Source organism: Podarcis raffonei, chromosome 8 (genome assembly GCF_027172205.1).
Source record: "Podarcis raffonei isolate rPodRaf1 chromosome 8, rPodRaf1.pri, whole genome shotgun sequence".
Lineage (NCBI taxonomy): Eukaryota > Metazoa > Chordata > Lepidosauria > Squamata > Lacertidae > Podarcis > Podarcis raffonei.
Window position 1 is genome coordinate 50575093 of NC_070609.1, and position 13452 is coordinate 50588544.

A 13452-nucleotide genomic window follows, 5' to 3' on the forward strand; every position below is an offset into this window, starting at 1 on the left:
CTCTCTCAACTTTTGATCCTCTCAAGTCAAACAGGTGTTGCAGGTTTAAAAAAAACCCACAGGAGCTCCCCTGCAAAGCCTGTTTATCAGAGGTCAAAACCTAACTTGTTTGCCCACCCCCTTGCAAGCAGCCATCCCTCCTCCCCAAGGACCCTCAGAAAATGTAGAAACGCCTGTCTCTCCGCAGTCAGGGCTGAGAAAGAGCAGGCAACAATGTGCCCCAGGCAGACACTGTCCCCTGCCTTGGAGGGAGAGCCCAGCATCCTTCTTGGGAACAAAAAGAGATCCTGAGCAGTCCTCGGAAGGTGCCAAGTTTGCCTTGCCTAGTTTCAGTCATAACTAATCACTAACCTTTCCTGCTGTGGCACTGACACCTCCTTGGGAAGCCGCAGCCGTCGGGGCTTTTGCCGTGTGTTCCTGGGCTCCTGCTCAGTCTCCGGCAGGGCGAGAACCGCCGCTTGCTAAAGAGGTGCCGAAAATAACCGCTCGGCCACAACTGCTTTTATTCGAGTGACAGGTGTGTTACTAAGTTAAACTCTGCATATGTCTCTGACGCTTTAGGGATGGGGGCTGCGTTTGTGGGTCCTCCTCGGCGGAGAGCTGCGTTTGTGGGTCCTCCTCAACTAAAAGAGGGAAAGGATATTTGGAAAAAGTGGGGCACGTCAGCCATCAAGTTGCCGAAGTGCCCTAATTGCACTGGGGAAATAATGGAAGGTGTCCTTAGGCTGCACCTGTGCTCAATCTGCTCTGAGGTCGAAGAGGGCCTGTGTGCTGTTGCCTCTTTGCAGAAGTGAAGGCATATGTGTCAGCTTGCAAGTTTGGCAGGCGGTGGGGGAAGGGAGGCAGGGTTCAGGCTCTTGTCTCCTATGAAACTTTTTTTATTCACAAATTATGCAAATTAAAAAATGCAAAGTTCGTTTAATACTTTTGTATCCTTTGTTCAGGTCGTGGCTCTCCAGTGTAGCTCCCAAAATATATTTGCATGGGCAAGTTTATATGCATAGATGCAAATTTAGGACTGTACCAATGGGAATGCAATAAATCTCACCGCAGTGGGGGAAACTGGCCACTTCCTCAGTGCTCTATTACACACACACACACACACACACACACACACACACACACACACATACCCCCCCCTTCTGTATTATTTTCACAGAGATCACCAACAATGCTACAGACACAGCTATTATTTTGTATTAGTCTGCACGGGAAGTAGAATGGAACACCTTGATAGCTGTTGGAATTGAAGTCACAGAATGGGCAGTGTGCTACAGCCACCACTCTGTGTACGTAAGAAAAACTTGTAATTGGACACTGTTCTTTTGAAGGGTTAATTTGAACCAAGACCTATTATCCCTAGTCCATATTATATACAGTGGTACCTCTGGTTATGAACTTAATTCGTTCCGGAGGTCCAGTCTTAACCTGAAACCGTTCTTAACCTGAAGTACCACTTTAGCTAATGGGGCCTCCCGCTGCCGCACAATTTCTGTTCTCATCCTGAGGTAAAGCTCTTAACCCTAGGTCTGTAACCCAAAGTGTTTGTAACCCAAGGTACCACAGTATTGCACATGCAGTGGTTAATCCCCCTGACACCAATTGACTGAGCTGGTGTGATGACTGCACAGAAAGTTTGCAAATATTCCGACTGGCCTAGGGAAGCAAAGCTATCAGAATACTTGCAGTCCAATTTACCTGAGGGAAAGGTACACTGTCATTTTGACTGGGATTAAAATTCCACACAGGTCTTAGGGGCAGGCACAGCTTTGTGGGGTAGGATAAGAAGTGGGAAAAGATCCTAGACTGATGGAAAGATTAGGTGCAGAGGACCCAGAGGCAAAGTACTTGAAGAATGTGGAGCAAAGTAGGCAACTGACTTTCTGAGAGGAATATTACTGAAGTAAATAGAGAATAAGAGAAAGGAGCTGAATTTTATTTATTGATTTGGACTAACTAGTCCATTCTGTGGTTGAAGGCCTCTATCAGGCAGTAACAATAACACAAGCAGGTGCCTCAGAGCATGATAAAAGTTTCCCCACTTTCTTCACTGACCAACCACAATGCTCCCACTATACCTGAAGCATTGGGAGGTGGTGCCTCCAGGACAGAAGGTGCAGCTTTCTTGGTGTCTGTCTTTACAAAGATTCTTTACAAACGATTTGCCATTACTCAATTGAAGATGCCAACTGACTAAATGTACGCAAATTTAAAATTGCCTACCCCCTAGCAGTGAGGCAGGTGAAATGAGATACACCCAAAGGACATTACAAAGAGGTAGGGAGAAGAAGAGGATTTCCTGTGATGCTGGCCAACTGGGAACCCTCTGAGAGTGAAATGGGGGGGTTGCCAACCTATGGGGCAGCACCCTATAGACAACACTGCCTGCACCAACTCCAGCAAAAGTGCATTTGCTCCCCTCCTGTATTTACCTAGGGGAGAGGTGAGCAACCTCAGATCTGGGGGACAAATGTGGCCCTCCAGACCTCTGTGTCTGGCTCTTGGGACTTTCCCCCCAAGCCACACCCTTCCTAGCCATACCCTCTCTGGTCTTGTTTCAAACCCTTATTGAGCTCCCCCCCCCCCCGGCTGGAATGTGTCCTTGAACTTTGATCAGGCCTCCTGCTTGCCCAGATAGCAGATCATGTGAGTATGTGTCAAAATTTGCCTACTGTACAAAGGTAAAATCAACATGCATTGTTCCACCCACTTTCATCCACCACAGGCATGCGGCCCCTGGGAGGTTCCCTGAAGAGAATGTGGCCCTCGGGTTTCCCCTGCCCCTGCTCTAGGGGAAGCAAAGCTGAGCTACAGCTTCTGCGTCTCTTACTGACGGGCACGTTTCATTTTACTTACAGAGACACACCATGGACCATTTCAAGCAACCATGAAAACGGCCGCGGGGCAGAAACATCGGCGGCCCAGCTTCACGATCTGCAAGCAAAATAAAACATACGCTATCAGGAGAGACCAGAGGTGGTGGGGCGCTTCCTTCCTGAAGTCCCTGATCAGTGCTGGGGCAGGGCCTTAAGCTTATCCATCTTGGCTGGGAGATTTCCTTCCAGCGTGTGAGTTTAGTTGCAGGTGCAAAACTCTTAACCAATACTGTCCCTTCTGCCTGAGGGTGTCCTGGAAAGATATGGGTTCGTCATGCAATGCCCAAACAAAGACTAAGGTTGTGCCAAGAAGCTTATGCTAAACCAGCTTCATAAACTGCAATGCAGATTGAAGGAAGCCACTCCCAGCTTCCTAGATTGCCAAATTAGTGTGGCTTGCCTGCCCGTATTACGGACCCTCCCTATTTTCCTGGGACAGTCCCAGATTCACAGAAGCTGTCCTGGTTTCTGATTTGATCCCAGAATGTCCTGCTTTTCCTTAGGTTGTACCTATTTTCATTGGAGAAATGTTGGATGGTATGGTATTATCTCAACTGAAGGAGCCGGGGGCTGACAACTCACTGTCTTGATGACATTTGAGACTCACAAATGGTTGCTCTTTGGCTTGTTGATTAGGGGTGTTGTTGCCAGATACTCAAAAGGATTGGGGGCCCAAATTTGCACAGGTGCCTAGAGTGCCTGTGGGCAGGTGGAGAGGGTGGGTGGCATCTCCTTTAGGCCTCTGTTCTGGCCTGAAGAACTCTCCCCAGACTACACACCTCACTGGCATTGCTTCGCACCCTGGGAATATATTTTTTCCAGTTGGAATGTGTCCTTGAACTCTGATAATGCTTTTTGCTCATCCGAATGGAGGTTAGATAGGGATGCACGAGTAGAAAATTGCCTACAGTAGGGTGCTAATATTTGCATTTGTTGCTCCACCCACTTTTGCCTCTGGCCCCGCCCACCACCGGCATACAGCCCTTGAGGTTGTCAGGAAAGGAATGAGTCCTTCAGACTGAGATAGGTCCCCACCCTTGATCTATAGCTATGCATGCCATAAAGCCAGCTCCATGATGAAATGGGACCTGTTCTAGAAAGCACAACCATGTGGATGTGTTTGTTTGTTTTCTAGATAAGAAATCTGCCTGGCAACAACCCACTTTCCAGGTTAATGGACTTTGAGCTGAAGCCTGGTGAACAGCTCTCCAACAGCTGTATTGGTTTTTTTCTATTAATTAAGTGCATGTATCGGTCGCTTTATAGAAGAGTTTCAAAGCAATTTAGCCAGATAAAATACAACAAATAGAAGCAATTTAAAACCAGAAAAGATTTATAACAACGAACAATGCAAAATGCATACGGTGCTGATCACAAGATAGTGACGTGATTGTCAGTATTAACAAATGTTTGGAAAGTATAGAATAGCCTTTCCTGATCTGGTATGCTCTAACTGTTTGGGACTACAACTCCCATCAGCCTCAGCCAGCAAAGCTGGGGTTGATGGGATATGTGGTCTAAAAAAGCAGAAGGGTACCAGGTTGGCGGATGCAGTATAGATTCAAAAACATACAACAGAAATTAAGAGAAGGAAGGGGCATGGGAATGTAGAGCACCTCTGATTTCCACCAATGTGGCAAAGAAAATCTACAGAGGGTGTGTGGTGTCCTCCCCACCCCTGCCCCTCGCTTCCTCATGCAACAAGCCTGGCTCACTATGACATAAGAACAAAGGAGAAGGACTGGCTTGATCAGAAAGGGTCAGATGGATTAAGGGAACTTGGGCTACAGAACTGACAAGCATGTCCGGTTCAGAACCAATTCAAGATGTAAGAACAGAAGAAGAGCCTGCTGGATCAGGCCCACTAGTGGCCCATCTGGTCCAGCATCCTGTTCTCACTGTGTCTAGTCAGATGTTGCCGGGAAGCCTGCAAGCCGGTCCTGAGCACAACAGCCCTCTCCCCTGCTGCAGTTTCCAGCAGAAGGGGAGGCAGGACATCATTAGTAACCATTGCAACTTGCTTGTTGACATCAGAGCTGGAATAACAGGTCCGAGGTTCCCATGCCCTATGGTGTAATGGTAACTCTGTAAACAAGTCTTCCTTTATGTAACTGAAACAACCATATATGGCTCCCCTTTTTGTCCCTGCCTCTCCTTCCTACAAATTCACCAGTGTCAAATTTCTTCACTGTATGCTCCTTGGGCAGGGACCTGCCTCCTTGTACACTGATTTCTCCATCCCTGGCTTACACAATATATTTAGTGAGCTTATAAGGGCTGGAAAGATAACTCTGGCATCTAGCTTTCCTTGGGAAGATTCCCATAATAAAAAGGATCTGGGGAGAGAGGAACCAAGCAGTTCATAGACTCCAAGTCCTCCTTTGCACATCCGTGTGCTCTCAGCAGCCACCATCTGGCTGGGAAATCCGCCCCTGGCGTCTTGCTCCTTGGCTGTGGGATCCTGGGATGGGCCAAGTCTCTGCCATAGATTCTCGGGTGGCAAACCACCAGGCTAGGTGGTTATTAAAGCCGCCCAGTTTAGGCTGAACATCTTAGCAGAGCTCTTAGTAAGGGCACAACACCAGCTGTTTGCTAATATCCACTCGAATTAAGTGCAAAAGTCACAGCTTCCAATCCTTCTCTCTTCCCTAACCTCTAAGCGCTTTAAATGCATACACAGCATCACTGTGGGGTGGTGGCGGGACGGGGACTGGGGGGGGGGGAGAGGAAAGGCTAGTCCTCCCAGGGTCAGCTATTGCAAGAAGGGTTGTTGTTTTTGAGAGGGGGGAGGGGAGAGCAGCAGCAGACCCTTTTCAGAAAACACAGCAGACTGGCTCAAAAGCGCCTTTGCATCTGCTACCGAGAGCGATTAAAAGCAAACCCCATCAGATCACAGACGAGCAGAATCCGATTTCTAATTAGAGAACATCTGGCTCCAAAAAAAAAAAAAAGCAAAGGCTGGAGCTGACTTGGAACTGCCACTCGGAATCGGGGAGGCAGGGGACACAGAGAGAGACTACCCCCCCCCCCGCAAGGTGCAATACAAAAAAAAGGCATTTCTTTTCAGAAGGGAGGAGACTTTGCAGCTCAGTGTGGAAGGTGAGGGGGGTGGGCATGTGTTGCTCTTTCTGCTTGTGAGCAAGAAGAAGTTAATTTTGACCCAGGCTGCGTGGCTTCCTTGCAGCTGAAGGGCAAAGGAATCTGGGGGAGCAGGCTATTATAGTCACAACTATTTCAGGGCTTTCGGCATCGATGTGCTGCGCCTGCGGATATAGCCGCCCATCTGCCATTGGATCTTTTATCTGTGGATGGAGGAAAGGCTCCCATCTGTGAAGGGAGTGGGGGGTGCAGACTCCCTTCCTGCTGCTTAGGCTGCACTTGTGGCACTCTGAGCTTTTCGCGGCCCAATGCAAACTGTGCATTATGCACTGGTGGGCAACTGGATGGGGCGATTCTCTGCCTTGCAAATGGGGGTGACCCTCAGGCAAGAGAAATGCATTTTTGCTGCCCAAGCCAAAGGAGAAGATGGTGTCTCTCACACACAAACACACACACACACCTGCACATACACAGGCTGCCTGGGCTGGCCACTGAATCCTCCTTCAGCCCTGGCTATTTGAAGGCAGCAAACTAGCTTATGGGGTGAGACAGCTGTGGAATCACAAGAGGTGAGCCCCCTCAGGTGCCCCAACCTCTCCTGCTGCCAGAGAACTGAGGAGAACTGAGAAGTGAGGAGACATGGTTGTGACTTCCGGGTTCTGACGAGATCTAGCAGAACTCCCTCAAAATCTTGCAAGAACCCAGAAGCCGCAGTTGCATGACCCTGGTAAGCAAGGATTTAGCAAGCGCAGTGTGTGTGTGTGGGGGGGGGAATAGTGGGCAGCAGTGTGGGTGGCACTTTCTTGTTTCACCTCAGGAGCCGTGTTCAAAACTCCCATTGTTCTAGGTGTATTTTGCAACAGGGAATTTCATTAGTGTGAGCAGTTTATGAGCCTAAGTTCGTACTGCACCTAAGATTTCAAATTAAAACTGCAGAGTGGAAGGAAAGGAGGAGTTTTTTCTGCCCCCCCCCCACTTCCAGCTACTCTCTGAAGACTGGAGAAGAGACCCTCTTAAGAATATTAGGGGGGTGGGCAGGGAAAGACTAGACCCTGAACATAATATTTTAGCTGCAGTTCATTCATTTTCAGCTTTGTATTCTTGTTATAAAAAAGAGCACCTAGTCATTCCGTTGATGCGCCGATAACCTAGGTTTAAGGCACCATTTAGCTCCTAGCTTTCATATCTTGGTTTCTAACACTGCTCAGGAGGCAAACCAGAATGGGTCATTCCTGGGTGCAGGTTAGGTGACACAGTTCTGTCCTCTTATCAGAAGGATATGGCCTCGGAGGCTGCTACTGCTGCCTCACCAGCACCTGCTGCCTGAGTTAGTTACCCTGCCTAATGGTAGGGCAGGCCTTTGATGAGTGGTGGAAATCCCATAGGGAGGTTTAGCATGGCTACAGCTAAGCCACGCAATGCTCAACTTTACTGCTCTGCAGCCTTGTTTAAACAGGGTTTGGAATCTAGTTTCAACACCGGGGCTCTGGTGAAACAATATTTCCTCTGAGCATGTGCAGAGTAGTTTGCTCTGCTTGCAGAATATCCACACAGTGAAACATAGAAAGCTGCCTTATATTGAATCAGACCATTGGTATGTTGAGCTCAGCATTGTCTACACTGCCCTGCAGGGTTTCAGGCAGGGACTCGTTCCCAGTCCTACCTGGAGATGCTAGTGGAGATTGCACCTGGGACCTTCTACATGCAAAGCAGATGCTCTCCCACTGAGATCTGCATTACCTTACATTGGAGCTCAGAGGTCTGGATTCTAGCAAGACCTGGGCCCCTGCCACCCATCCTTTTTGAAAATAATCCTGAGTGCTGCTGTTGCCTTTGCTGTCTGCTTGGGGTTCAACTGCCCTCTCCCTTTTTGCTTCCTTATGCACCTTCTGGCTGTGAATCGCAGCATTGCTCATGAACAGCAGGAGCGGAGACGGCTGGCATCCGCATCAACGGGGAAGGGGGAGGGCTGCTTTCCTGGCACTCCAAATGTGGTGCCATCTGGCACTGCCATTCGCTTGAAAGGCGATGCATCAAGAGGCGAGAAGCGGCGAGGGTGGAGGTGGACAGCATCCAAGCCCACCCACCCGCCCCGGCATCCGAAGCAGCTCCGGGTCCTGATGACAACCGGAACCTCCACGCCAGAGGAAAAGAGCTTGCGGATAAAGCGGGGAAATGGGTCTGGCTAGATTCCGTTTCTGCAAAGTCCTCTAAAGTGCAAAGTCCTCTGCTTGGGTCGGGTTTTGGTTTTTTTGTTTTGCCTCTCGGAAAGGCTAATGAACAGCCGCAGCTCACAGTTCCTGCTGTACAGGTCATTGCAGAGTGGGAATAGCATGTGTGCGGGAGGGAGCGTATGCAAGTTTTTAAGTCTGCTTCAGTTCTGGAAGCAAACAGGCCACAAGGATAGAGCACAGGCAGATAAGTCAGCGATGGGGAAGGTCAAGCCTCGCTTAACAGAGTTGTGTGACTGCGGCTTCCAGGTTCCACCAAGACCTTGCAAGAGCCCCATAATGTTGCGTGGAGGCCTTTGGAGACCCTGGTAAGTGAGGCACTCTGCCTTATATACTGTGGTCTCAGGACAATTGTGCCAGACCTCTGAAGGCCTCTAACAGGGCTCTTGCGGGATCTCACTAGAAGCTGGAAGCCACTGCTTCTCCTTGCTTCTCTAGCTGTGGTGCATACCTGCCAAGGCGCCCCTTGGATTCTGCCACCTGAGGCAGCTGCCCCCTGGTTCTCGTGCGGATAAAATGAGGAAGAGAACTATGTACATCACCATGAGCAACTTGGAGGAACGACAGGGTGTAAACATATAATAATAATAATAATAATAATAATAATAATAATAATAATAATTGTACACCACATCAGGAGAGACCTTTGATTCCCCACCTCCACCCCCTGGCCATCGTTTCTGTTTCCTTTGCCATTTTTGATGCCCATCACTGGGCATGGTGTTGACTTGACTACTCACTAGGGTTTGGTGTGAAGGTGGGGTGTCGCATTGCTCCCTGCGTGACGGCTGGTGACGGCGGTGGCATGTTGGGGGGCGTGGATCGGGACTGCGTCTTCACGTCGGCCGGTGAGTCAGGCATCGTTGCTGCCTTGATCTCCGTACTACCTGCAGAACAGAGAGAGGGAGGGGAGCGTACAGGTGCGGAGAGTCAGAGGCAAAGATGCTGCCCAGGAAACAAGAAAGGGAATATTTAGGATGGAAGCCCCCAGGGAAGACACGATTCATACTGATGCCCGCTTCAGGCACACCAGGGATGGGGAAGCATTTTCAGTCTGAGGACCACATTCCCCCCTGAGCAGCAAGCAAACATGCTCCTAGACAAACAGCTCAGCAGCCATGGGAAATTTCCCAGCGCCAGCTGAGAAATAAAAATGCAAACTGTGGTGGGGGTATGTGCAATGCAGTATCCCTGATGAGGGCACAGCTGGCTGGCTTGCTGGTAGGCACCCTGAACAGGAGCACACTGCAATGTTTTGTTGCAGATCCCATGTAGCAACATCAAAAGCAATGTATATAATGTATATATAGAGCCCTTCTCAAGTAGATCAAAGCCTCATCTAGTCTAGCATCCTACATCCCACTGTGGCGGACCAGGTGATCCTCTCCTCCTGAGAAGCTCACACAAGGAAGCCCCAAAGGCAATGGCCATCCCTTGGTGGTAGCCCGTGCCCCAATTCGGTGTCATGCAGCCTCTGAACTGCTCAGAGGTTCCAAAAAGCCATCCTGTTTTTGTGGGGTGATGAATGTGAGTTGTGGAAGTGTTATCAGGATGGGAGGGATGAGGTGGGCTGGGAGACGAGAGGTAAATGGCAGAGGAGCAGCCAGCCCACAAGAGCAGCTGCCGGGCCGTAAGGAAAGGCACCTGCCTCTGACTTTGGAGGCCGCCAAGTTCATTTCTCTCTCTCCTAAAGTAAAGAGGATGCAGTTGAGTTTGATGGCTCAGCGCAAGTGTGAGGGCAGCTGTGGCGCTCCATCACTGAGCCTCGCGCCGGCAGGGCCCTGCCAAGACCCAGATGAGGACCAAAGAAGGAAAGCCTCCCCTTCGCCGCCCTGGCTTGGGGTCAGCCAGCATCTCCTCGAGGTGACACTGCCTCCATGAGACCAGCACAGAGCTTCTCTGCAGACAGTTGCGCTGCTGATAAAAACTCTAATCTGTGGCGCATTCCAAATGCACTGCAACTGTTGCACGATTAATTGAACACACACACACAATGTGCACAGTCCAGGCTAAATAAAGCTGTGATCTTAGCCAAAGGAAGATATCACTGGGGTTCGCAGAGAAGGCAACCTAAGCTGAACATAAGTGATCATACATGATCATATGGCAGGCTCTCTGTTATGGATACAGGTGGCATGGAAACCCTTCACATGGAGGAGAAGTCTGGCTTCAATGGGCATTCATGAAGGCTTGACTCCATGCAAGGTATAGCTTTCTCTTAAGAACCTGGGAACACAGAAGCTGCCTTATACCAAGCCCAGACCACTGGTCTATCTAGCTCAGTATTGTCTACACTGACTGGTAGAGACTCTCTAAGGTTTCAGGCTGGGATATACCTAGTCCTACGTGGAGATGCTGGGGATGGGGCCTCGGATTTTCTGTAGATAATCTGCAACTGAGCTCTCAGTGTCCCCAGCTGTCCTCCCCCATCATAATTCCAGGGTTCCTGAACACAACCTCCCCATCTTGCAACATTTGGTTTTTAAAATTTAAAATATTGGGTTGTATGCAATGTTAGTCCTATGCAGAGTAGACCCCATTTCCAAGTAATGGCCTATCAGTGGTCTATTCATTTCAGTGGGCCTACTTTGAGTAAAACTTTTTTTTTTTAATAATATTTTTATTAAACAATTTTTATATTGATACAAACAAAACATACATAAACAGACAACAGACAATAACAGAACAAAAAAAAAGGACCATTTCATATCCTAATTTCTTAAACCTTTCTTCTTCGACTTCCTCATGCCTCCCGTTTCTGTATTCCAGATTCTAATCAATTATTCAGCGAATCTTCCCTTATTTTACTATAAATTTAAGCTAATCATCCTTATTCTCTTTGTCTTAACCATTACTAATAGTAACCATTTACTTTAGTCCAACATCATTCTAACTGTCATTAATTTTATGATATTTCTTTAAATAGTCCTTGAACTTTTTCCATTCTTCTTCCGCCGCTTCCTTTCCCTGGTTTCGAATTCTGCTCGTCATTTCTGCCAAGCCCATGTAGTCCATCACCTTCATCTGCCATTCTTCGTGTGGGTAGATTCTGTGTCTTCCAGTACTTTGCAATGAGTATTCTAGCTGCTGTTGTAGCATACATAAAAAAAGTTGTATCTGTCTTTAGCACCCCCTGGCCGACAATATCCAAGAGAAAGGCCTCTGGTTTCTTGGGGAAAGTATATTTAAATACCTTTTTCAGTTCATTATAAATCATTTCCCAGAATGCCTTAATCTTCGGGCACGTCCACCAGAGGTGAAAGAATGTACCTTCCTTTTCTTTACATTTCCTACTTTGAGTAAAACTTAGTTGGCTACACCCCTTTATGTTTAAACAATTTTATTCATCTCTCTCTCTCTCTCTCTCTCTCTCTCTCTCTCTCTCTCTCATCTACCTAAGTTTCAATTATGGGACGCTGTGGGTTAAACCACAGAGCCTAGGACTTGCCGATCAGAAGGTCAGCGGTTCGAATCCCCGCAATGGGGTGAGCTCCCATTGTTCGGTCCCAGCTCCTGCCAACCTAGCAGTTCGAAAGCACGTCAAAATGCAAGTAGATAAATAGGTACCACTCCGGCGGGAAGGTAAACAGCGTTTCCGTGCGCTGCTCTGATCTGATTCGCCAGAAGTGGTTTAGTCATGCTGGCCACATGACCCGGAAGCTGTACGCCAGCTCCCTCGGCCAATAAAGCGAGATGAGCGCTGCAACCCCAGAGTCGGTCACGACTGGACCAAATGGTCAGGGGTCCCTTTACCTTTACCTTTAAGTTTCAGTTGTATAGTTGTGCAAATCACCCTGGGGTTGCTTTGATGAAGAGTGGTTTAGAAACTGTATCAATGAATGAATGAATGAATGAATGAATGATTAACATAAACATGGGATCCATCTCTGAGGTACCCACAAAAATTTATTTTTTTATTTCATAATTATGGCTGTTACCTCCCACAATGATGTGGCAGTGAGGGGAAAATTAAGGGTTGGAAGAATTTGACCATCTCAGTTTCCCCCCATTTTTCATTTTTCAAATTCTAAGTTTTCCACATTTCCACATTAGTTTGCCATTAAAAAAATTTTTACCATGAAAATTCATTAGTATATTGATGGGAATTTCTCCTAATATACCTGTTTTCATATGCAATTTTGCCTAATATACACATTTTTGCAAAGTGATCTCCCCTAAAACAATGCATTTCTATTTTCATTGGTATTTACATTTTCATGGACACTTTACCCGAGTATATGCATTTTTGTGCACCATACTTCAACTGGAGAACCGCACTGCAAAATTTAGAGAAGTGTGGCTTTCGAAGGATTGCTATGTTTCAGTTTGCATATTTTTTCACATAGTGCAAATTAAGCAGGTTCACCTTGAAATGCAAAATGAATCAAATTTCTCTCCCACACATAGGGAAACCCTAGCAACTGATCATCATCTCAACTTGATAGCCACTATACAATGCTGGACTAGGGCCTGGGAGAGACTAGGGTTCAAACCCCCACTCAGCTGTGAAACCCACCGGGTGACCTTGGGCCAGTCACTGCCTCTTGGCCTGGCCTACCTTACAGGGTTGTCAAGGGGAGGAATTGAGGAGGGGGGAAACCATGCGGGACACCTTGAACATCTTGGAGGAAAACGCTGTGATATCAATGCAACAGGTAAATAACTAACAGCTCCCTTCAATGCTTGCCGTTTTAAAAATTCACCATCCGCTCGCCCAGCCAGTTAGAAAGAGCCCCTCTTGCCAGCCACCCTTGGATTGCCTCCCTCTCGCTCCTCCTGCTCATTGATGAGCTCTGTCTTCCTTTGCCAATAAGCAATGCCAAGGGCGGAAGGAGCCAAGAGTCATCCTTTACTTGTCAATGATAGTGATGATGAATAAATTGCCCTGATCTTGACTCTGCGAGGGTGGGAAGAGGGGGTGGGGGACTCCGTCCTGGGTATATCCCTGAATCGATAACTTGCCTTGCACAAAGCCCTTCCCAAAATGCCAAGCTGCTGTCCACAATTCCAGGAGGTGCAAGCAGCTTTCACAGGCATTGGCCACCCCGTCTGCAAGAAACCCCCATGCCGGGCCTTCAGTGTGGGTCATTTTCCATATTTGCTGAAAGCTCTCCCCCCCCCCGCCCCGCATCCAAAGAGTTACACGTTGTGGAAAGAACTCTGGAAAGGAGCCAGGGAGAGAACCACCTCAGCCCCAGCAGGGCCGCCTTCCTTCTCAACGCCATTCCCAGCATGCAGCTGAGTTT

The 13452-nt window shown here is 48.2% G+C and overlaps 1 protein-coding gene across 8 annotated transcripts in view; it reads right to left on the reverse strand.

Moving 5' to 3' along the window:
* The window catches only part of CBFA2T3 (CBFA2/RUNX1 partner transcriptional co-repressor 3), a 66041-nt gene that overhangs the window by 19562 nt on the left and 33027 nt on the right, over positions 1–13452 (reverse strand). For 5 of the 8 annotated variants that reach the window (XM_053400000.1, XM_053400001.1, XM_053399999.1 and 2 more), the window contains exons 2-3: positions 8947–9093; positions 2857–2934 (exon numbers count right to left, since the gene is read on the reverse strand). In XM_053400000.1, coding sequence (XP_053255975.1) covers positions 2857–2934; positions 8947–9067 — 199 coding nt within the window. In that variant the 5' untranslated portion in view covers positions 9068–9093. Of the gene's footprint in view, positions 1–351; positions 644–2856; positions 2935–8946; positions 9094–13452 lie in introns of those variants that run through there. The other 3 variants (XM_053400002.1, XM_053400003.1, XM_053400004.1) reach the window with 2 other exon arrangements.